The 25,311-nt window shown below is 36.8% G+C and overlaps 1 protein-coding gene across 4 annotated transcripts; it reads left to right on the forward strand.

The window, feature by feature from the left end:
• The first annotated feature begins 55 nt into the window (after positions 1–55).
• Positions 56–25,284, forward strand: USP44 (ubiquitin specific peptidase 44). Of its 4 annotated transcripts, none has more exons than XM_079936877.1 (6): positions 56–104; positions 11,046–12,537; positions 15,650–15,845; positions 18,293–18,401; positions 22,474–22,679; positions 23,520–25,284. In XM_079936877.1, the coding sequence occupies exons 2-6, from the start codon at positions 11,116–11,118 to the stop codon at positions 23,717–23,719; spliced, it is 2,133 nt and encodes a 710-aa protein (XP_079793003.1). In that variant the 5' UTR covers positions 56–104; positions 11,046–11,115; the 3' UTR covers positions 23,720–25,284. The 4 variants fall into 4 exon arrangements, with proteins under 4 accessions (XP_079793003.1, XP_079793006.1, XP_079793005.1 ...); XM_079936880.1 differs by lacking the exon at positions 23,520–25,284 and adding an exon at positions 18,545–18,593 and having other exon boundaries at positions 22,474–22,583; XM_079936878.1 differs by lacking the exon at positions 56–104 and having other exon boundaries at positions 11,043–12,537.
• The last annotated feature ends 27 nt before the right edge of the window (positions 25,285–25,311 follow it).

The following is a 25,311-nucleotide window of genomic DNA, read 5'->3' on the forward strand; positions in this document are numbered from 1 at the left end:
ACCGGGCCGCCGCCGCCGCCGCTGCTGCTGTAGCCGCGGCACCGGGGAGCGGGGAAGGGGGGCGCGGGAGACGAGCGCTAAGATGGCCGCTCCGGCTCGGGCTGGTGAGTGTGCGTGAGAGGCGCGCGCGGCTGCGGCGGTTGGCGGAGCGAGGCTCCCTGCTGGAGCAGAGATGCGACGGGAGCCCCCAGGGCCGGGAGGCACTTAGCGGCGTTTTCCCGCCGCGCAGGGCGCAGGGGTCCTGAGGGAGGGAGAGGGGGCTGCCGACGGACTGAGGGGAGCGAGCCTAGGGGCGCGTGGAGGAGGAGGTGGCGGCAGCGGCGGCGGGTCCGGCGAATTTAGAATTGGCGCCTCTGGGAAGTTAAGATGGGTCGAGCGATGCCCTGGCCGGTGCCGGCACCTCATGAGTCCCCAGAGATGCTGCCAGGAGCGGCGTCCCCTGTGGCCAGGGGCACCGCGTAACCACCCTGCGCTCGGCTGGGGGCGGGGGACGAGTTGGGAGAAGGGGCAAAATTGGGGGACTTGAGGGGATGCAGAGGGGGAGTTGTGCCCCGACCCGCGTGCCGGAGCGTGGAGGAGGTGTAATCGCGAATCTGATCGCGTATCTGATGCGGGCTGGGGCGCTCTGTAGAGCTGACACTGTCGAGATAAAACCGCATCCTCCTCCTGGCTCTGAGTGCCGCCAAGTGATGCTCGAAGCGCCCCTGGGATGCTTTGGAAGGGCGGTTCTAGTCCTCCATTTAGAAGGAATGTCTTGCCTTCCCTCCATTGATCGGGTCCCGGCACTGCCAGCACCTGCTGCCACTTAGAGACACTTGGGATTTTTGAATACCAGCTTTCTAAACCATTCCCGCTGGCCTTCGGGGAAGGAATGCTAATAGGCTAAACTTATTTGGGGGGCATAAAGAAATGTGTCAGCATAGGGAGAAGAAAATGACTGCTCAAGTTTACGAAATAGTAGGACTCGTCCTCTCCCCCACCCCCGCAATAAAAAAGAAAGTGAAACGTGGTAATTGTTTCGACTTCAAGTTTGAGCTGTTGTAAATTCTACTGGTAACTGGATAATTTCTTGCAGTTTTAATTTTGGAAGTTAAAAAATAAGCAAGCCTTGAGAGAGCCGCTTTATCCTCAAACCCCCGCTCCCCATTTTTAAGCCTTGTCAGATCCTGCGAGTAACGGGGTTGTGAAATTAGCATAGAAATACGACTTTCAGGCCCTGCACTTGAATTCCTTATTATCTGTTAAGTAGCTGCCTGTGGGGTAAAAGTAGGGGGGTGGTAATGTTGGGCCTGGAATTCCATTTTGAGTTGTCTTTAAAACCAGCTTTAGGTATAAACAAGGAAAAAGAATTGGCTGTTCACTGTGATCAAATTAGGAAAGCTAAGCATAAGTTAAGCACATGTTTATAGAATATTTCATAATCACAGTGAGATTCAGTACTTAGTTGTCTTGAAAGACATGAACACTTTGTATTCTTGGAACCCTAATCTTTTTAACCTTAATTTAGTGTCTCAGGCCATTTGAAAGAGATTTAATACATTTTGTCTCATTTAGCCTCTCTCCCCCGAACTGCCATTTCTCTAGCTTTTTGTGTCCTAGCCATTAATTTTGCAATGGGTAGCAGATTTTTCATTCCAGTATTTATCATTGTAGACTATTCATATTGAAATTTAGACACATTCTGATATTGAACAGAGAGTTCAATACATATACATGGTAGAAAGTTGAAGTGTTTTGACTGGTTTGATTGTGCATAAGTCTTATTTTTCGTTGAAAACATTAATGTCCCACATTTTTTTTAAGCTTAAAAAAATTTAAGTGATTGGTGAATCCACGTTTAGTGTAATATACAATGATAAACTTTTTGGAATATTTAAAATGGGAAATCCGTTGAAGATTTGGGTTAAATGTTTGAAGTATATTGTTTCTACCCAATTGTCTTTACCCCCCTTTTTCACATATTTTTTTTCTTGCGCTCCAAAAAGAAAGAAATAAGGTATCATATATACCTCTACCAAACTTTTCCTCTACACACTTGAATCTTACTGAGTGTTATAGCATTGGTAGTACATAAGAGGATTTTCTGCTTGTTGGATTGTTTGAAGGCAGAGTCTGATTGTATTTTATTTGTAACCCTAGCACCTGACTTACTGCTTAACATGGAGGAAAAACCTCTGTAAATGTTCGCTCGATTGGGTTTTTGGATCATACAGAAGTACAGGGAAAGGCAACATTTTGGCATCTTGGTAGCAGAAAAAAACATGCTTTGAAGTTTTTCTCCCTCCTGGCAATGTTAGCCAGAAGAAACATTGCCAGATTCTAATGGAGTTGTCTAGTTGAGGGAGATTAGAGAGAGGCTGAGAGCATGGGCTTAGGAGTCTAATCAAGATAGGAAATGTATGCCCAATCATTTCCTGAGTTCAGTAATGGGGACAGTTTTGCCATTAGGCCCTGCCCAAACAGGTGACAAGTAACTAAAATATAAAAGGATTCTACCAATACTGGCTTCTGACAAAGATTACTATAAGAAGTACAATTGATTTTTCATAGCACTTTCAGACATCATAAACACTTTATTATAAGAAATTCATTTTTAATGGAGTTTTACATGCCATAGAAAACTAATCTATAGTCCAAGAATATACTTGTTAGGCCAAGTCATATATGTACTAGAATAACAGTCTGGCCATTTCACACAAAGTATTTGAGCTCAATTTACTAGACCCATGGTAGAATGGTCAATCTTTTTATGAATGTTTCCCCTATTGTTATGAAGTTAGCTGCAGTGGGTTGATGTAATGATAAATATTTTGGAACAAAATTGCCTGTGAATGAAATACTTGTAAATTGTGGTGGGTGAGGAAATCAAATAATCTGGCAGCAGAACTTGCTTTTCCTTAGATGGTCGGTACTAGATACAATCTCTGTGCCTCAGGAGAGGCATGCTAAGACTTGAAGAAGGCCCAGGGAAAGAGTATCCTTTATTGTTTAATGAGTTTCAAGCAAGATCCGGGTAATTATAGATTCTAGATCTCTAGAGGAAGAAAGAATAACCAGAGCCTTTCTAAGGATAAAGGAAAGGAAATACATCATGATTGACAAGGAGAGGTGCCAAAACACATAATAGGCATAATAGCATACCTAAGACGGAGCAGAGGGAGTTTGAGAGCCCATTGTGTTTATTCATTCAATAATTTGTTCATTCAAAAATATTGAATCCCTTTATATGTACCAGGCACTATGCTTGACCCTTGGCATTTTATAAACATCTCTTAAAAGAGAACAGGGTACTATGGTGGTTCCGTGAAATAAATGGAAAATTGAAAACTGCTTATAAGGAGTGGGTAAGGTTTGCCGTAATTACTGTGGATAGTTATTTTCATTCTTATCCAAATGCATGTAAGGATTGTGGTGGTTAGTAATTCCTAAGGCCTACTTCCTACTGAAATTGCCATTTCCTCCTATCTTTTATCATGGAAAATAACAAATCTTCCTACTTTTAATAGCTTCTAGAGGATCTGTTTAGGTTATTTGGTATTGTTAAGAGAAAAATAAGTTTTGTTACAAAAATTATCTTTGTTTAATAAAGGTTCAACATATGCCATCCCTCTTGGGAAGTCTCGGGAGAATTTTCTTTAATGAGATAAAGATGGTTACTGTGACAATTTTATTTAAATATTCTACTTTATGCCCAGTGGTACATGTTTTTTTCTTCAATAAGTATGTAATTTATGTAAGTATTTATATAAAATGTGCATACCCATTTCCTATGAAACAAGAGTTCATATCCCAGTTATGACATGTTTAAAAATTGAACTTATTCACCGTGTGGTCATTGGTATATAAAAACATTTTAACAAAAGATGTGTGGGAAGTGGCTGGTCATAGATAAAAGTAGAAAAGTACATATTGTGCCACAATTTGAAAACTCTTACATGCCATGTTCAGGAGTTTGAATTTATCATGTGGTCTTATAAGAGTTTTAAACAATCCTTTGATAGTTGTAAAAACTGTGCCTATAAGACACACTAGGCATTATATAAAATGTAAATCTTATATGATGATTATTTGACTAAGTATAAACTATGAAAGAGGGAAGTTTCTTAATAGAGCATGATGATGTTATATTAGTGACTATTCAGATTTTAAAATACTCTTTCTAGAAATGTATATTAGCCATTTCCCTCATTTTATGTCACTTTTTAAAATAGTAATGTAGTTTGGCTATTTTTGTGTTTGTTTTTCATGGTAACTTCCAGACTTCCATAAAAACATTTTTAATGAGAAAAATCTGAAAACTATGCTACTAATTGCACTGATTAGAAAATCTAAATTACTTTCATATAACTGATCTCTGGTACCTAACCTCTTGTAGTTTCTATGCTTTCTTTCTAAGTGTCTTCTAAAGAAACTGAGGTGGAAAGTGAGTGGTCACCTGAGAAGGATCATTATGTTAAAGATAACTAAAAGTTTATAGTGGAATGTTCATTTTCGAAGTAAAAAATTAGTTACCCTTCTAATTTTTCAGTGATTCTTATAGCTTTTAGTAATACTTATATTTGGAGCACAAATATTTATTTAAAGGGTCACTACATGTCATACCAAAATTTAAAATACCCCAATTAGGGTTGGGGAAGTATTTCTCAGTCTGCTTTTGTGTAAGATCTATTTTGGGCGTCTGGAAGCACGTAGGATGGGACAAGACACATGGTAGGCTTCGTTTAAGAACAGAGGAAGTAGGATAATGACATCACAAACTATCAGGAAACTGCCTTAGCTGGGCAAAACGGCCACTTGGTTAAGAGGAGGGGACAGTTTTGGTCACTGGTGATCAATGACTTTCTATTCTTAACCACTGATTTAAAAGACACAAAGAAAACTGAAGTGGGCCTGCAGTTAATACTAGTTGACTGTGCCAAGAATTTGGTAGCCTGAAACAGTATGGCTATAGAACCTAGAGGATCTTCATAAAGCCCTTACCTTTTCTTACTAAGGAGATAAAAGATGCTTGAGTAGTCCCTCCCTTACCACAGGGAACCTACCCAGCAGGTAGTTGGCAGAGTAAGGATGTGCACACAGATAAACCCAAGAATTCACATTTGGCACAATTCAAGCCTTTTAGGAAGTTAGGAGAGAAGATTTTCTTAACTAGAAATACTTTATGAAGGAGTTGGGCCTTGGAGGATAGATAAAATTTTTTAAAGGTGGAAGTGAGGGAATGAGGAAGATGAGTTTAGGAAATGAACTGGAGATTATTCCTTTTGTCTGGAGTGCTCATGACAGAGGGGTAATAAGATGAGATGAAGAAGATAGGCTGGAATCTGGAGAATTTTGAAAGCACGACTGTCAAATGTAAAGTATTTTTTTATTGCAGTATTTGAAAAACTGCCGTTTAGTGATTTGTGACCAGCATTTTCTTTTTAAATGAAATAGAATAGGAAATATCAGAATACATTATTTTTATAAGGATTGTTTGTGAAACTTTTGCTCCAGGTATGTGTGTTACATGTATACACACATTTACTGGAACCTGATGTAAAGTTTCTAAAGGGTCTTAGTCGAAGTTAGAAATCCACTGCTTTACTTGACTATGAGGAACAGAGGATTTTAAGTACAAGCATTAAAGGCTCAAAGCAAACTTGAAGATTAATTTGGCGGGATAGTACTATGAAGGAAAGCGAGAGTCCGGATGATGAGAGACCAGGTTGGAGGTTACTGCTGTGCTTCAGAATGATTTGTCCATAATGAGAATGATAGTTCTGGAAATGGAAAGGAATCAAGACTTGGGGAATGATAGCCCTGCTATATATGACAAATTGAATGTTCGCATGGAAAAGATGGGAGGGAGGAATCAAAAAAAAAGTGTAAGATTTGTAGCCTGGGTACTTGAATGATAATACAGTATCTTTAATAAGAGAATATTGGAAAAGCTAATTCTGTGAAGGCAAGATGTATAGGTAAGCTGAGTTGAAGTGTGCCTGGCACTGGTTCAGAAGGGCTAGGTCTGAAGATAAAGACTTGGTAGATGGCTATCTACATCTGACCATTGAACCTCTGCTGGTAGAAAGGGTTCATTACAAGAAGAGGTTTGAAGAGCCATTAAAATAGATTCTACAGTCCTCACTGTGTGGTAAGTATAAGCAGTTTTGTGCTGTCGAACCGTAACAAGTTAAATATTTTACCTGTAATCTTATTTGATGTTTGTGTGGATATAAACCTTTGACTATAAATTATACCATATCTAATAAGATCTTATGTTTTATTTCTCTTCTAGTCATTTTAGCTTTCTATTTTATAATTGCTTTAATGGTATGCTAACTCTGTAAAATAATTAGGTTTCAACAAGTCAAATACAATTATTTTGTAAACTTTAGAGATTTGCTGAAGGGAATTGTAAAAATAAAGATGCTTGCTCATTTATATGGCATGAAAAGTTTGAGTAGCTTGAATGGTTTTCTTTGAACAAATTAAATTTTTTATTGTTTTTAAGCAGTGAAGAATGACAAAGTGAAGCTTTCAGAATATTTATAAATCCATCTGTATTTAAAATAAAGATAGCATATCTGGTTTTTAAAAAAGCCATTTCATAGCTGTTAAGTGAAATTTAAAGTGTGAAACTTTTTAAAAATATGAGAAAATGATATAGGTAATTTTAATCTTTATATATAGATTTCATTCAAAACATCTTGACTATTTGTATATTGCTATTATATATAGATACAGGTAATATTTTACCAGAATCTACATGGGGGGGTACAAAAATATTTTGTTAACTCTCTATAAAATGAATATACTGCCCCAAATCACTTATCCTATCTGCTGGAGCCAAACAGAGCTAATATATAGCTTCTCAGCAGTGGATTAGCAAATGAAAAGAAGTGCTCTGAACCCAGTAGAGGAAAATAGGAAGTGTCAAGAAGTACTCCCATCCCCCTTTCTTCTCTTCCAAGCTTGTAGATCTTTGTGTGACGAGGCCCCTTTGGGGTACGCTAGTAACTGTCTCTGAGCTGTGGCCAGGCTTTTAGATCTTTGTGTGACCAGGCCTCTTTGGGGTACTCTAGTAACTGTGTCTGAGCTGTGGCTCCAGGCAGCAGAGCAAACTGGAGGTCTCTGGTGGCAGCAGCCTGGCTCTCTAGCTCCTTCTTCATTCTTCCCTGCCCTTCGCTTGGTCGTCCACCCCCTACTGGTTTCTTTCATAAATAGACTGAGCAAGTGGGCCCCCTACTCTAAAATATTAATCTCATGATCTGTCATTCCACCATTCTGGTTTCACTTCTTTGGATTTTTAAAAAGATTTTATCTGAAAGATCGCCTTTTAAAATGCAAATACCCCTGGGAGAGGTCTGACCTTAGTCCTCAGCTAACATCTTAATTATCAGTTAGTACCTAAGTTTGCCTTAGTACACATTTGCCTGAGAAGAACCCCTGGCTAAAAGTGATAAAACTAGAGGGAAGCTAGCATTTATAATATTAATATTAATAGTAGTAGTAGTAATACTATTATTATTATTATTATTATTGGAAGGTAAGATGTACTAAGGGCCATATTATTAAGTGCCAGGAATTGTTGTAAGTGCTTTACAAATATAAATTTCCCTAATTCCCTCATCAACCCTATTGATGTTATTACTACTGTTATTTTACAGATAAGAAAACTGAGGTATGTGGAACATAAATAATTGTCTATGTCACGTAATAAATGCAGCCGAGTGTTAGACTCAGGCATTTGGATTCCTTAGGTCTGTTTTGCTGTGAGACCTCTTCCCTGCTATATTGCCTCTCAGAGAGATGGTATCTGATCAACATTTCACCCTTTTTACAATTTTGCATCAAATGGAATTATGCTATTTGATTATAGGCCACTTCCTGTTGAAGGTCAGGGGCCTTGCCATCATCTAAATAGATTTTTTAGTAACAACTGTAACGAAATAGGAAAATTCCTTATAACTAAGGGAATGTATTTGCAGGATATAGAGAAGAAGGAAGTAAAGAGACTAGTCTATAATCTAGCACTATCTTTCCTATTTAAAACTTATTTTGGGGAATTTAAAAATATGGATTAATAAAATAATTTGTAGTCCTAGTACCCCGAGATAACACACACACACACACGTATGTGTATATGTATATATCACATGTATGTATATATACATATACACATACGTGTGTGTGTGTATATATTCTTTCTAGGTTTTTTTTCTTTTGAGCCTTATTTTCTGAATGTTCTGCAAGGTGTCAACTCATACCACCTCTTTAAAATTTTAGAATGAAATAATTTCCCTTGAGTATAAATAAACAGCATTTCCCACTTCATCTCTATGAGAAGTTGAATTAATAATTATTGTCTATGACTTGCCAGAAACAAATGTTTAACTAAATTATCTCTGTGTTCTTTGTATGATCCTTTTTAAGTAAAAGTAGATAGAAGAGAACCCTAGATTCTTCACTTAATCTCCATATTGAGTCAGTTCTTTCAACCAGTGTTTGGTCAGCACTAATCTACCTCTACTCCTGTCTTTGCTACAGCTTTAATTTCCTTGTAATATCTGGAGCAGTAGAGTCTCCTTTAATTACTCATCCCTCCTCTAGATCTGCCGTTCAGATCCCTCTGTAACCTACATATCTGATTGTGTCATTCTCCTTTATAGAATTCTTCAGTGGCTTCTTATTGCTGGTATGCCCTGGAAGCAGGATTTGAGGATGACTGGGGCAGGGAATTCTCCAGGTCCCAAGTAGCAGTTTAAAAGGGGAGTTTGGGATGTATGCTTGTTCCAGATGGCCACATCCCTTGACTCTGCTGACTCCACATAATGAGGGCCAGGCAGGGGCCCTCTAACGTGTCAGGTCTGGGCCCTCATTGTCTGGGTCTAAAGGCAGAGTGTGCTGCTGCTGTGTGAACAGTAAACTTTTGGTGGCAGCAAGGATCAAAGCTGGTAGAACATTTAGGAGCCTAATTGCAGTAATCCACTTGATTGTGGCTTGGTCCAGGGTGGTGACAGTAGAGATAATAAGTAATCAGATTCTAGATATATTTTGAAGGTAGAGCCAAACATTCTTCCTAAAGGATTGATGTGGGGAGAGAGAAAGAGAGGAGACAAGTATGATTCCAAGATTATTAACCTCAGTACCTGGAAAGATTTAGGGTAATGGAGCATATTAATCACTGATGTCTTACTTTTGCCATTGCAGCTATTGTTGAATGCTGGTTCTAATAAAATACTATATTTGACCAGATTTTGGGCCTCAGGAAATTTTGAGGGAAGAGAAGTGAAGTGTGTGCAGTTGTGAGGGCTGGGGCTGGCAGTCTTAAATCTTTATTCAGCAAACCCTGTATTTAAGAGTTAAGAAATTGGTGGTGGGCAGGAGTATCTCTGATTGCTAGGAGATTTTACAAAAAAGAGGTGGGAAAACCCAAAAATCAACCTTACCTTTGCAGTTTTCTTAGGGCCTTGGGCAGCATCTGCAAGTAACATTGAAATTCATACTGTCTTGCTGTCCTAAAAAATGGAAAGCATTGATCATGCTACACACAATGTTGTGAGTGCTCTGTATCTAGGTCCTCAGCTGCAACATAAAATTTGTGTTCAATTTATGTTAAATCAATGAAGAAAATGTTTTGTGATTCCCTACTTTTTAACTAGATTTCGTTTCACTCTTTTTAGGTTCAGGTAGCAGATGTGTTTCTTTAACTGATAAAGGAACAAGTTTCTGGGTCAGAATCACATTTGTTTTATTATGTTAAGTTTCTTTGGTGTGTGGGGTTTTTTGTTTTTGTTTTTGGTTTTTTACGGTATGCGGGCCTCTCACTGTTGTGGCCTCTCCCGTTGCGGAGCACAGGCTCCGGACGCGCAGGCTCAGTGGCCATGGCTCATGGGCCCAGCCGCTCCGCGGCATGTGGGATCCTTCTGGACCGGGGCACGAACCCGTGTCCCCCGCATCGGCAGACGGACTCTCAACCACTGCGCCACCAGGGAAGCCCTGTGGGTTTGTTTTTTGAAATAAGCTTCTAATTTCAGATAATGCTTAGCCTGCCAGAATGTAGAAGTTCATTATATTGCCACTCACTTCATATTTTTCCTCTTTTTTCTTAATTTGCTTATACATCCTTGCACATTCCTGAGAGTCTATTCAAATACAAAGACAGAATGGGAGAATGCTTTTCTCTTTCCTTAAGGCAAACTGTCAAGTCTATCAAATCAGAGTCTATCATTACAGAGCCATGAATTAAAGGTCATTATTGATTTACTAGTGGAAAGCCAAATTTTAAATGGTAGTTAATTAGACTATTTAGTATTTTTATTTAGTATCATTTAAATAAATAGAATGTAATATTGATTTGTTCACTATAGCTATGTGTAGATATTTATTGTTTACTGAGCATTTATATATCTCACAAAATATCTGAGCATACTATGTGCCAGATATTTTGTTATCTCAGTCCTTTAACAATTCTGTGAAGGTGGTATGATTTTCCCTGTTTTACAGATGAAGTTTAGAGAAGTTAGAATATTTGATCAAATCAGACATATAAACAGTATGTGGCAGAGGTAGCTTCAAACCTAAGTGCTTCTACTTCAAAACCCATGCTCTTAACTATGATTATATTTTAGTAACTCCACTTAGGGCTCTCAGAATATAGACACTAATGAGATGTATTTGGGTCTTGCCAGTCCCAATTTTTAAGAAAATGAATATTTTTGTAAACTGCCTTCAGACTATTGGATAAAAGGGGATGTGAAAAGGGATTGCTACCCATTCTTTACCAGTAGATGGTGGCATAAAATTAAAAACAAAGTTTTTAAAAGGAACCATCAGAGAAAGTTAGGTGATGTGTGTGTGCTTTCAGAGCAAGGTGGATGAAAGATTAGTGAAGTCTAGAGTAAATGAAAAGTGAGAACTGCCTATGGTATTATGACAGGCAGCCCAAGTACTGGGAGCAGAGAGAGCAATTTTATTAAATTATTCCTGGAAAAAATACCCTGTGAAAAAGAAAAATATTGGCTTTTTGTTTTTCTTTTATTAAAAATTGACATTGTTCTGCTTAGTTTTCAGATGCTTCAAATGTTATGAACAGAGACTTGTTTGGATTATGTGTTTCTCAGCTAGACTAAATAAATGCTAACAATGGATAAGTGCAAACACATTGGGCAGTTGCGGCTTGCTCAAGACCATTCCATCCTCAACCCTCAGAAATGGCATTGTGTGGACTGCAATACAACTGAGTCTATTTGGGCTTGCCTTAGCTGTTCCCATGTGGCCTGTGGAAGATATATTGAAGAACATGCACTCAGGCACTTTCAAGAAAGCAGTCATCCTGTTGCATTGGAGGTGAACGAGATGTATGTTTTTTGTTACCTTTGTGATGATTATGTTCTTAATGATAATGCAATTGGAGACCTGAAGTTACTACGAAGTACATTAAGTGCAATCAAAAGTCAGAATTATCACTGCACCACTCGTAGTGGAAGGGTTTTACGGTCTGTGGGTACAAGTGATGATTCTTATTTCTTACATGATGGCACCCAATCTCTGCTTCAAAATGAAGATCAAATGTATACTGCTCTTTGGCACAGGAGAAGGATACTAATGGGTAAAATCTTTCGAACTTGGTTTGAACAGTCACCCACTGGAAGAAGAAGGCAAGAACAATTTCAGGAAAAAATAGCAAAAAGAGAAGTGAAGAAAAGACGGCAAGAATTAGAGTATCAAGTTAAAGCAGAATTGGAAAGTATGCCTCCAAGAAAGAGTTTACGTTTGCAAGGTCTAGCTGAGTCCACCACAGTAGAAATAGTTCCTGTTCAAGTACCACTGCAAGCCTCAGCATCACCAGCAAAAGATAAAGTGGTATCTACCTCAGAAGATGTAAGACTAAAAGAAGCCAGTGACTCCTCTGTTAAACGAAGACCAATAGTAACTCCTGGTGTAACAGGATTGAGAAATTTGGGAAATACTTGCTATATGAATTCTGTTCTTCAAGTGTTAAGTCATTTACTTATTTTTCGACAATGTTTTTTAAAACTTGATCTGAACCAATGGCTAGCTGTGACAGCTAGTGATAAAACAAGATCATCTTATAAGCATCCTCCAATCACAGATACAGTATATCAAATGAATGAATGCCAAGAAAAAGAAACATGCTCTGTTCGCTCCAGACATCCAAGTTTATCATCAGGACTAAGCGGTGGAGCATCAAAGAGTAGAAAGATGGAACTTATTCAGCCAAGGGAGCCAAGTTCACAATACATTTCTCTCTGTCATGAATTGCATACTTTGTTCCAAGTCATGTGGTCTGGAAAGTGGGCCTTGGTCTCACCATTTGCTATGCTACACTCAGTATGGAGACTAATTCCTGCTTTTCGTGGTTATGCCCAACAAGATGCTCAGGAATTTCTTTGTGAGCTTTTGGATAAAATACAACATGAACTAGAGACAACTGGTACCAGGTTACCAGCTCTTATCCCCACTTCTCAAAGGAAACTTATCAAGCAGGTTCTGAATGTTGTAAATAACATCTTTCATGGACAACTTCTTAGTCAGGTATGGATTTTTAAAAATCTTATTTTCATCTTGGGGAATTCATAAAGTGAAGCCTAAAAAATGCATATTCTCTGTATATCGAGTATGTTAGCACTAGTACTGTTGTCAGGTCAAAATTGGTCACTTTTACAATGTATGAAGAAGTCAGCTCACTCTTATAGTTGCTTCCTTCATGAATCATTGGAAGTAGTTTTACATCCATGGTATATTAAAGCTTTTTGATGGGGAGAGGGAATCAGGAAACAGAGCTTCTTAGGTTAATGATATTGCATTCGTTCTCTGAGGGATTGAGAAGAGTTTAATCCCACAAGGAACAGATTTGAAGATACTTTTTTTGTGATACGCAGGCCTCTCACTGTTGTGGCCTCTCCCGTTGCGGAGCACAGGCTCCGGACGCGCAGGCTCAGCGGCCATGGCTCACGGGCCCAGCCGCTCCGCGGCATGTGGGATCTTCCCAGACCGGGGCACGAACCCGTGTCCCCTGCATCGGCAGGCGGACTCTCAACCACTGCGCCACCAGGGAAGCCCTGAAGATACTTTTGTACTGGGAATGGATTTGGTGTACACTTGAGAAATTTCAGGGACCAAGGAGTAGCCCTGGAGGATTTCCTATAGAACCAAAGGGGGCAAGGTTTGAAAACTTTTAACAAGTAGGTAGCAAAATTTTAAGGTAAATAAATGTGATTTCATCTAGAAAGATCCTAAATGGTTTTCCTTTATTTTAATTACACCCGCAAAAATTTCCCTGTGGAAGTCAGAAAACCAGAATCTTCCATCTAATTAATGATTCTCTAGAATGAGTGGATTTGTTGGTAGACTATTACTAGACATCGGCTCTCTACTTTTCCAGAGCATAGAGCTTTAAAAAAAGTTTATTCAAAATTGAGTTATTTGTAGTGAAGTGGATGGACCTGGAGTCTGTCATACAGAGTGAAGTAAGTCAATATGCATATGGCTGATACGCTTTGTTGTGCAACAGAAACTAACACAGTATTGTGAAGTAATTATACTCCAATAAAGATCTATTAAAAAGTTTATTTGCAAGAGGGATGAGATATGGGGATATATGTATATGTATAGCTGATTCACTTTGTTATAAAGCAGAAACTAACACACCATTGTATAGCAATTATATTCCAATAAAGATGTTAAAAAAACAGTTTATTTTTTAACTGAGGCAATTAGGCCCCTATACACATGCTTCTGTTCCTCAGTTCAACTTTCATGGTAATAATACCAACTTTTGTTTTTATAGCATACTTTTCTGGAATGTAGTTTAAATATTTCAAATGTATTTCTTAGGGAATATCTATGAAGTTTATTTCCCTTCATATTTCAGAAATGTATAGATTCTACATTGTGTCAATTAGCACATAAGAGTTGTGCTTCTTGTGTTGCATGCAATTTTATTTTTCCACCATCTTTCTCTGTCATTTTAAACTTTTTATGCAAAAGTTAAAATACACAATTATAAAGAAAATAATATATACCATATAGAAAATCTATATGGTATAGTAAATCTATGCAGAAGAAAAATCATCCCTTAGTACTATAACTCCACATAACCCACACATAAAACTATTAATATTTTGGTATATTTCCATCTAGGTTTTTTTTTTTCTTCTGAATATTTAAACATATTTTTCCCGCTAATTGTATGGTCATGTTGAATTTACCTGCTTTTTTTCACTTTTTCATTTAATAATGTAAGGATTTTTCATAGTCATCAAAATATTTGATCATTCTTTTCACAACATTTCAGTGTCCATCATATGTATATACCATAATTTATTTAATCATTTCCATATTGTTGACTTGTAAACTGTTTCCAGACATCATTATAATGTCACGATCAATTAATACGGTTTTTCTAATGATTTCCTTAGGACAGAGTCCTAGAAGTAGAATTACTTTGTCAAAGATTAGGACTTTTGATACTTGGCTGCAAATTTCTTTCCAGAAAGTTGCCATTTTATATTTTGAATAGTGTGAGAGTGGTTATGTGCTTGTTTTTTCCTTTATGGATGAATTTTGAAATTAATAAAAATTGTTGTGCTAGCATTTTGCTTTCTTCGTTTCAATGTGTAATAAACACTTAGGAAACTGGTCATCTCAGGAGATTCAGAGGTTGGAATGCCCCGCCCCGCCCCACCCCCACACCAAATTCAAGAAACTGTTCTCAAAAGGTCAGACCATGGTCCTAGTGAGTCCCCAAACTAAACACCAGGAGTATTATTTTCTTTGTGTCATTGTGTTAAATCTAAAATCTACATTAAAATTGGCCTCTTTATTTTTGTTTGTTCCAGGAATATAGCTTTTATGAAAGAGTTTAGTGATATTTCGTATCATGTGTGGATTTTTAGATCTACAGAGTCTGTCTTCAGTTATGGGCAGTGTTTGTTGGCATTAAATCCTGCTGAATGCTTTACTGAAATTATTATTCTTTCCTTTTCCAGTTACTCTGTTTCCTACATAAGTTGTTAGAAAGGCCTCATATTCTATATGGTTCCTATATTTTGATGAGGATTTTAATGTAGTGATGTTTGCTTTAAGTGGGAGTATTTATATTATATGTATAATATTTATATTATATGTATATTTATGTTATATGTACTATCCTTTGAAATTATCAGTTGGTAGGGCTTCAAAATATACACTAAATATACCATATATAAAAATATACTATATTTTAAAATCTGTATATAAAAATATACTAGTAGTATTTTACTTGTATCATGGTTAAGAGGTTATAGGGATTTGGGGAGAGAAAATCAATCAGTGAAAGGTATATGTATAGACGCACATACACACACACATATATATACACACAATGGGTATATAACTGAGTCCATGGTTTGGTTTTCTACTAAATTCAGACTTGACTAATGCCGTTGGAGCTTTTTGAATGCCTAGTAGTTAAAGCCCATCAATGCATGATGGGTTTACGGAAGAAAAAAATTATTCCCTGAAAATAATATAAAACAGATTATTCAGAATTCTGATAGTGCATCTTCAGAAGAAGAGCTAATTTACTGGCAGTGGCTTCTAGTGAAAGGAACAAATATTTTGACAGAAGGATTGTAATCTGAGAAACTAATATTTTTATTTGCAGGTTACATGTCTTGCATGTGACAACAAATCAAACACCATAGAACCTTTCTGGGACTTGTCACTGGAATTTCCAGAAAGATACCAATGCAGTGGAAAAGATATTGCTTCCCAGCCATGTCTGGTTACTGAAATGTTGGCCAAATTCACAGAAACCGAAGCTTTAGAAGGAAAAATCTACATATGTGACCAGTGCAATTGTAAGTAGAAGCTGTATATTCTCTTTGCTTATCAAAGGTTAGCAAAGAGAAACACAAATGAAGGAAGCTGGAATAAATTCCTTTAGTAGCAGGTATAGAAATAAACTGTTAGTTTATCAAAAGAAACTTGGCTGGATAGTTCTACTTTTTAATTGGCATTTGTGAACTATGTGTTTGTTTTCCCTTATTGATGACATTAAAAATGTTTTGATCCTATAGTAAATTATAGAAAGAATTCGTAAAATAAGATTTAAATTTAATATGTGAGGGCAGAATAAAGTAGCAAATGGGAATAGTAAAAGGTAACCATGTTATTTAGTACTGAGTGAAATGTTTGCTTTATGAGTCTTTTTGCTACATATCAAAACATTGATATATAGATAATATATGTGTGTGTGTGTGTGTGTGTGTGTGTGTGTGTGTCTGTGTACTTATATAATAGGAAATAAGACATATAGTTGGACTGCTGCTATGGACTTTGGCTTCATAAAAACAAAAATTTATTCAAAAACCATCTACTGACTGTCTCTTCTATATTAGTAATTGTTCTAGTTGCTGTGGATAGACGTAAGACACTTTCAAGATGTTCACATACCTAATGGAGGAAACAGACAATTAAGATCTACTATGATAAGCTCTCTGATAGAGGCGAGCATAGGAACCCAGCACTGGGGGATGAAATAGCCATTTCAATTAAAGAAGCATCATCCTCCAGGCAACGGTATACAAAACCACATCGGATCTTCTGCGTCTTTATCCAGTTTCTTTATCTCTGTCGATGTGTACATGGCATTTTAGTGTTTATACTTTATATTTGCAGATATTCTCCTTAAGCTCCATGTCTGAAAAAATGATTCTAGGGCTTTAGATACTAAACTTATAAGGTAAATATAAAAGAAACATGGCTGTTCCAGCATTGAAAAAAATGGCACATCAGTTGATCGTATTCTAGAACAACTTATACTAACATTGTTTTCTGTGTGCTGCCTAATATAAAATCTGTTAATTTATAGGAGCCTAAGATTTATAAGGTTAAAAGAAAATAAACCTTTATCAGATTTGTTAGTGAAGTATTTTTTTTCTTGGACATAAATGTGAATGGTCCTAGATGCTTCCATCACTAAATCTGGGAGTAGAAAGATATGAATAAATGCAGAATATGGCTTTATAACATGTTTGTGTGTGTCTCCTCGGTCCACCAAATAAGGGCCTAAAAGAGCTGCCTTAATTTAATACATAATGTCAAATGTTTAAAATTATAATTCAAGGAGTTAACATCGTTTGTGTAGCTACACTTGGACCATATATTTCTGGATGACAATCCAAAGGTAGGTCTTTGACATTCAGCAGCAGGCTGATACCTGGATCTCAGGGGCATAGACCTGGAGGAAAGGCTTCTGGTAGCAAGAGGAGATGGGTTAGAGGACAGCCTCATGGTGGACTGATTCTACTTCCTACATGAGAAGCAGCTGCTGCTACGGCTGGAGTCGCAGTTGTTGTACAAGTTGAAGAATAGCTCCTGGACATCAAGAGCAAATTTTGGTAGCCAATGGCCCAGCCAGGACAAGGTCCATAGGTGGACCTCTAGAGAAGCAGGGGGGTAAACAAAAAGAATCCTCAGTTCCACTTGTTTAAGATTTGGTACTAAAATAGCAAGATACTGAGGGAGACCTCAGATGCTGAGCTAGTAAAGGCTTGCTTTCTTGGGCAGTGCTGGGGTGGATCCCCAGGAAGCAGGGATGGGTGTTCTTGGAAGGAAGGTCCCATGCCCCGGGGATCCTGATTAGCCTCAAGAAATGAACTGACCATGAAACTTTTTAATTAGACTCAGAGTATATTAAAGTATGTTTAGGGAGAGTTTTAACTTTTCCTGTTAGTTGGCATGGCCAAATCCATTTAAAAATATTATAGCACAGTATCATTCTGTTGCCTTATTTTCAGGATTATATTAAATCATGTACAGTATATATGGGGGATTGGTTCCAGGAGCGCCCACTTTTATACCAAAATCTACCGATGCTCAAATTCCATAGTAGGTCATCTGTATCTGCAGATTTCGCATCAGCGGATTCAACCAACTGCGGATGTAAATTTCGATCCATGGTTGAATCTGTGCATGCAAAACCTGCAGAGGGCCGACTGTACATGTATTGAAAAAAATAATAATCTGCATGTAAGTGGACCCGTGTAATCCAAGCCTTTATTGCTCAAGAGTCAATGTGCTTATTTGTTTACATGTCTGTATACCTTGACTAGCTCATAAGTTTTGTGTGTTTACATGATTCTAAGTGTCTTGAGGGCAAGGCCATGCCTTTATCTCTAACACAGTAAAATGCCTGTAATGCAGTAGATGTTTAATTGATAATGCATGTCTGAATTATTTTGAGTTTACTCAGCTTTTCCTTGTATCCTTAAATTTGCATCTCATTCTGTCTTTAATATCACAGCAAAGCGTAGAAGGTTTTCCTCAAAACCAGTTGTACTCACAGAAGCCCAGAAACAGCTTATGATTTGCCACCTACCTCAGGTTCTCAGACTACATCTCAAACGATTCAGGTTAGTAGTAGAATAAATTTTAATACTTGGCTAGATGACTTATCTACTTTTTTTTTTTTTTAAGGGAAAAAAATTCTGTCATTGTCTCTAGCCCTAATCATAGACACCATGTTCAGTAACTCCTTGATTATCTTCCCTTGCAGAATGTATTGCTGACCCCTCGCATTTCGGTCTGCTAGTATCATTCTCCTTGTAAGTCTCTGCTTATAGTGTTTAATATTCAGCATATTTTAGGTATAAAATTTTTAAGATTTAAAAAAAAATTTTAAGATTTAAATCTATAACTTGAGAGTATTTGATTTGAGAGTATACAGCATATTTTAGGTATAAAATTTTTAAAATTTAAATCTATAACTTGAGAGTATTCAGCATATTTTAGGCATAAAATTTTTAAAATTTAAATCTATAACTTGAGAGTATTTGACCCAATTGCTTCATGCTTGGAAAATATTTGAACAATGGTATAGCAGTTCAGTTCCAAGCAGTTAAAAACAAAAACAAAAAGCTTCAGTTTTCAGAAATATATTTAGATAAATTAGTTGGCAAATCTGTTGGTTAATCAAAGCATATGGATTCATACCTTGTAATAACCATGTTAACTTGAGAGTTTATTTTTCTCTTAAGAAATGAGAAGTTACTTTATGTGCTATGATTTGGAAACTATTGAGATCATGTTTCTTGTACATATTAGTTGTTGCCAGTTTCTTTCTTTTTTAAATTAAAGGAATACATGTTAAAAAAAAATTCAAACATTACAGAAGGTAATGTAAAAGCCCAAACTAAAAGTACCTCTTTCTCTCAGTCCCACTTCCCAGAGATAATCACTGTTAATGGAAATAATTGACTAAAGTTACTTATTTAAGCTGTTAAAAGTACAGTCAGCAGATACCATGTGAGTGCTTTTTAATGCCAGATGTTGTTTCATATTCTTTGGGGAATATAAGGTTGGATTCTTTTCTCAACAAGATTATAATCAGGCATGCACAGAAATAATGGTGAAGTAGAAATACCAAGTATCACAAACTATATACAAAATGATTTATCAGCGCCTTGGAGGAGGGAGTTAGGCAAAATCTAAACATTCCCAAAGCCTCTCTAATGGCATAGAGGACTTTGTATAATTTAAATCTCAGTTCATATTTCATCTCTTTAGAGGACTTCCCTGACCATCCTATTTAAAAGTAGCACCACCCAACCTTCAGTGTCACGTTACCTACCCTATTTTTGCTTCATGGCAAAAACCACTATCTGCAATAGTTTATTATTTCTCTCCCCACGAACAGAAACTCAGTAATGACATGGATCTTGTCTTTTTCATTCCTATATTCCAAAGCCTAGAACTGAGTACATAGTAGATGCCCCAAAATATTAAGTGAATGAATGGGGTGTATACAGGAGGAGGACTTTAGCCTGAGAGCAACCTGAACAAAGGTATGAAGGAAGGAAAGGGTATATAACAAAAGTTTAGTGAAAAGTCTGGTGAGACCTGCCATGGTGTGTAAAATCAAGTGGAATGAAAACAGGAAGATTGTTAGGAGGTGAATATTGTTCAGGGCCAGGTAGCATGGAGAGGTGAGAACATATAAGATTCCATAAAGACAGCATTGAAAGGACTTAAATTTATGGTACTTAAATTGGTACTTAATTGGCTACTATAAATTGTTGAAGAACCTCCTGTTCTTCATAATTGACTCTTTAATCTGCCATTTAAAGCTCACCTTAATTTAAACCTATTTGACCCCCTTCCATCTTCTGCCCAAAACATTTTTGACGCTTCATGCCATATTTCTGATTCAGAGACCATTTTTATGCAGCCATTACCACCACATTTATCTCTTTCCTTTCTCTTCATCTATTCAAAAAGTACTATTGTATTTGCCAGTGTACACAATACATAGGGTATGTAAGATAAAAGGGAGAATGGGATTGGGGAGGGGCGCCCAAGAGCTTTTAAGAAGCATAAGAAACATTTCTAATACCTTAGAAGTTCCGATGTGTGTGCCTCCTAGTCCTATTCCTGCACCCTCTCAGAAGTAAACCATTATGAATTTTGGATATAGTGTTATCTTTTTCTTTATCATTTTACTGTATTTTTATCAGCAGAAAATAATGGGTACCCACCTATTGATAGAAATATTTTTTTCTTTAATTTTTATTTTATATTGGAGTATAGTTGATTTACAATATTGTGCTAGTTTTAGGTGTACAGCAAAGTGATTCAGTTATACATATACATATATCTATTGTTTTTCAGATTCTTTTCCCACATAGGTTATTACAGAGTATTGAGTAGAGTTCCCTGTGCTATATAGTAGGTCCTTGTTGATTATCTATTTTATATATAGTGGTGTGTATAGGTTAATCCCAACCTCCTAATTTCTCCCTCCCCCGTATCTTTCCCCTTTGGTAACAATAAATTTGTTTTCAAAGTCTGTGAGTCTGTTTCTCTTTTGTAAATAAGTTCATTTGTATCATTTTAGATTCCACATGTAAGTGATGTCATATGATATTTGTCTTTCTCTGACTTCACTTAGTATGATGATCTCTAGGTCCATCCATGTTGCTGCAAATGGCAGAAATGAATATTTTCTAATTAGATAACTTTTTAGCATAATTAAATAATTTAAGGTTTGAATTTTATGGTAAAATAAAAGGGAGATAAAGTGAGAATGACAGGAACTTAGGTTAAGCAAGTCCCATTATTTTCCATGCTTGGTCTTCCATCTTTACTAAGATTAAAGGTACACTGGATACAGGATTTTTTTATACATTTAATAGGGAAAGATTGGGATATGACTTCTAGTCCAGCAGATGACATAATTTGCAAGTCTCACGTGACTTTAGTTCCATACCACATTTTACATCATACTAATAAGCATTTTCACATTTTTTTCCTTCATAAAACCTGTCTATATGCCCCTCTCCCTTCTCTACCTCCTGCTGTCTTAACCTCATGTTTTAATACTTTTTTAAAAAATTTATTTATTTTTGGCTGCATTGGGTCTTTGTTGCTGCGCACAGGCTTTCTCTAGTGGCGAGAGGGGACTACTCTTCGTTGCGGTGCACGGGCTTCTCATTGTGGTGGCTTCTCTTGTTGCGGAGCACGGGCTCTAGGTGCGCGGGCTTCAGTAGTTGTGGCACGTGGGCTCAGTAGTTGTGGTTTGCGGGCTCTAGAGCGCAGGCTCAGTAGTTGTGGCACATGGGCTTTGTTGCTCTGCAGCATGTGGGATCTGCCCTGATCAGGGCTGAAACCCGTGTCCCCTGCATTGGCAGGCAGATTCTTAACCCCTGTGCCACCAGGGAAGCCCCAATACTTTAATACTATATTTTCATCTGTCTCTCTTTTGTCTCTGCACCATAACACCCCAAGTTGGATTATAATCTCTTGAAAGAACATATATTACATTATTTTTCTCCTGTAGCACCAATTCATATTATGCATAAGATGAAAACATTGCTTTACATGCATAGACTGGGAAGCATGACCAACAGATTGAGAAACTGACAGTATAGGGACATTATTTGAGTTTTGTCACTAACAGGTGTTATACTGATTTACACACAGGGAAGGGTCACAGTTTCTATTTTTTTAGTATGAAGAGCTCTGAAATGTTCTGAGGAATTAGAGGTGCCCTGTTTTGTTTTTTCTCCACCCCTGGCCAAGAAAGGTCCAGGTTATGTCTCCCAGGAACAAACTCTAGGTTCTGGAACATCCTCCTCAAAGTATGGACAAGACAGTAAGAATTAAAAACCCTTTGGTGTGTTGAATTTCTCTCTTCAAAGGGGGAAAATGCCATAGTGCCATATTTTTCTGAAAGTTAATTTTCTTCCTATACTGTCATCTAATTACAGAAGCCAAATAATTTATTTTACAACCTGACTGTACCTGTTTGGTAAATAAGCCTACAATCCTCTATTTATAGCCAACTTTAGCATTGAAAGGATTTTCTGTTTACACTATTTATTATATATGGTTGTACTCTACGCTGAGGCCTTCTATTATGAGTTTGGACCTAGTACGTGGTTATTTTCCCTTGATTTTGTTGATAATTTTACCCTGATTTGTTCGTAGGTGGTCAGGACATAATAACCGAGAGAAGATTGGTGTTCATGTTGGCTTTGAAGAAATCTTAAACATGGAGCCCTATTGCTGCAGGGAATCCCTGAAATCCCTCAGACCAGAATGTTATATCTATGATTTATCTGCTGTAGTAATGCACCACGGGAAAGGATTTGGCTCAGGACACTACACTGCCTACTGTTATAATTCCGAAGGAGGTAGAGACGAGAAAAAGTGTTTTATCTTGGGTTAGACTTTTGGAAGCCAGAGTTCAGGCTTTCAGGGTTTCTAAACTGACCACTAAGTAATCTTAAGCAAAGCCACTTGACCTCTGTTTTCTTTCAAGAAGAATGCTTCTGCAGTATTGTTCATAAAAAACGGGGTTTTGTGCAGAAAATGGGATATTTTATGCAGGATTGTGGTAGTTTTGACTTATAAGAGCTGAAGGGATAAAACAGTAAGGATGGTCTCAGTAATTAAAGGTCAGAGAGTGCTAAAGGCACACTTCCAAAAGTAGATCCTCTGTTTTAACTGGTTTAATTCAGTTACTTTCGTTAAAGAACAAAGCATCTAACGAACTGGCAGATCACAGATATTTGGAACAAACTTTGAGTTCAAGTTCTAACATATAAAACTTTTACTTAATGCCTCCATGAACCTTAGAAAAAAGAGGTATGGACAAAAGGCCCCAAATAACCCATGAAGGCAATTAATTTAACACTACCATGAGTTGTACACTATTTGCTTTACAGTATAATTACCAGCAAAGCATGAACTGGTAAGATTATACCAGGAATTAAAGCTAGTGTCAAGTGAACCAATCGGTCAGATTCTGTAACTTCAAATTACTTCTAGGATAAAGGTAGATAATTCCAGAGTAACATACTGCCCAAGCTGTATTTCTAATTAAAAGAAATAAATTGGCTAGACTATTATTTTCCCTTTGAAAAAAGCTTAGCTCTCACTGAAACTGTCTTTAAATCCATGTTTTCATTTATACTAGAAACTTCTAAAGTTCCTTTGTAAACATTAAGATGTATTTCTGTGCTTCACTCTAGGGTTCTGGGTACACTGCAATGATTCCAAGCTAAGCATGTGCACTATGGATGAAGTATGCAAGGCCCAAGCTTATATCTTGTTTTATACCCAGCGAGTTACTGAGAATGGACATTCTAAACTCTTGCCTCCAGAACTCCTGTCTGGTAGCCAACATCCCAGTGAAGAAGCTGATGCCTCTTCTAATGAAATCCTTAGCTGATCCAAAGACAGTGGGGCTTTCTTCTTGTGATTTGTATATATACTTTTTAAAGGGCTGACTTAATTTTGAGCTTCATTGTTTTTATTTTTACTTACTAATCAGTGCACACTATGTTTACATATTTTGTATCTAACTACAACAAATCTCTTTTTTACAGAGGAAGTTAGCGTAAGTATATGTGTATCAATGTCAGCAGGTAACTAAACGTTTTTCAAGTACTTGGGAGTTTTAAACTTTTAGTGTTTACCTCAGACTGGTGTTACCTCTTTTATATTTCGATGTCTTAATTGGCTCAGATCATGAATTTGTGCAATCTTCTACTGAAGAAGTTCAGGTGGCATCATTTTATACATTTCTTATTTATCTTTTATAGCTATTTTCTATACAAATTCTTATCAGACAGAATATTAGACTTTTTTCACTAATAGTCTTACCAAAAAAAAAAAAAAAGGCATTTCTTTCAGATTTGTATACTGAAGTCACCTTTGCCCTCTAAAGGGAGTTAAACTACTACAAAGTGAAATATCAAGGTACCACTTAAATACTCACTGATCACACTCATTAATATTCCTGAGGCTTTGTGTGTTACAGGGCTCAGAACAGACATTATTTTGGTTATTGGAACTTCCTTTTTTCAAAAATTTATTGTTTTAATAATTGTTCTTTATTTGGCATAGTCAAACTGTATACAAATGAAGATGACAGCTTTATAAATAGCATGTTTAAATGACTTCAGTACTATGGACATGAAAACAATGCTGGCCAAGATTTATAATGATTGTCTGGCAGTAAATAGGTTTGTCCAGATTCTAATAAAGCAATCATAAAAAAACTGAATGTAGCAAACAGTATATTATTATATAATACAAGTACAGTTCAACTTGGATATGAGTTCATTTTATATATTTAACATTAGATCTCTTAAAGCTTTGTACTATATTGTATCTTGAAATTTTTAGTTTAAAGGGATAAAAATAAGTCGAGGAGAAAAAATTGCATAGGACACACAAGATATTGGCATCTGGGCAAAATATTCAGTATCTCATTTTTCTAAATAACTAAAGCCTGGATTAAGTTACTCTTGCTAGGATTATGTGAATACTAAGAGCCTCTTAGATATTCAAACACTGGGCCCTTTTTTAAAATTAAAAAAAATTACACTTGCATTTTATTAAAAATATAGTATGTAATACTCTTTGCTCTTCCCTAACAACCTTATTAGATCTCTTTAAAGTCCTACAGCTGCTAATTTAATTTTATTCAGAAAGATGAGAATCCATTAACCTCTATAGAAGAGCTATGTAATATCTTAGCTAAGTGTTAACCACTGGAAGATGATTTATCTTTTTTCTCAAGTGGGTTTTGCTTGCAGGTTGAAATCATTTCAGGCAGCTGATCGTGAAGTGCAATGAGAATTTATCACTGAACAAATCATTCATGCCAAAACTACAGCTCGAGTATTAAATGGCTAAGGTTTAAAATCATTCATCTATTAAATACCTATGCAAGTTGTTACCTCAACTGTTAACATTATTATACCTCATTAAAGATTTACTGTGGTCAAGATACCTGAGTCTAGCGTTTCTTAATGT

This window comes from Stenella coeruleoalba, assembly GCF_951394435.1.
Source record: "Stenella coeruleoalba genome assembly, chromosome: 11".
NCBI classification, from domain to species: domain Eukaryota; kingdom Metazoa; phylum Chordata; class Mammalia; order Artiodactyla; family Delphinidae; genus Stenella; species Stenella coeruleoalba.

Bases quoted from the DNA above. Each gene is read 5' to 3' on its own strand.
- USP44 (XM_079936877.1), top strand. From the start codon at position 11,116: ATGCTAACAATGGATAAGTGCAAACACATTGGGCAGTTGCGGCTTGCT. The intron at 15,846-18,292 runs GTAAGTAGAAGC...TTAATATCACAG, and splicing joins CATATGTGACCAGTGCAATT to CAAAGCGTAGAAGGTTTTCC. The intron at 18,402-22,473 runs GTTAGTAGTAGA...ATTTGTTCGTAG, and splicing joins CTACATCTCAAACGATTCAG to GTGGTCAGGACATAATAACC.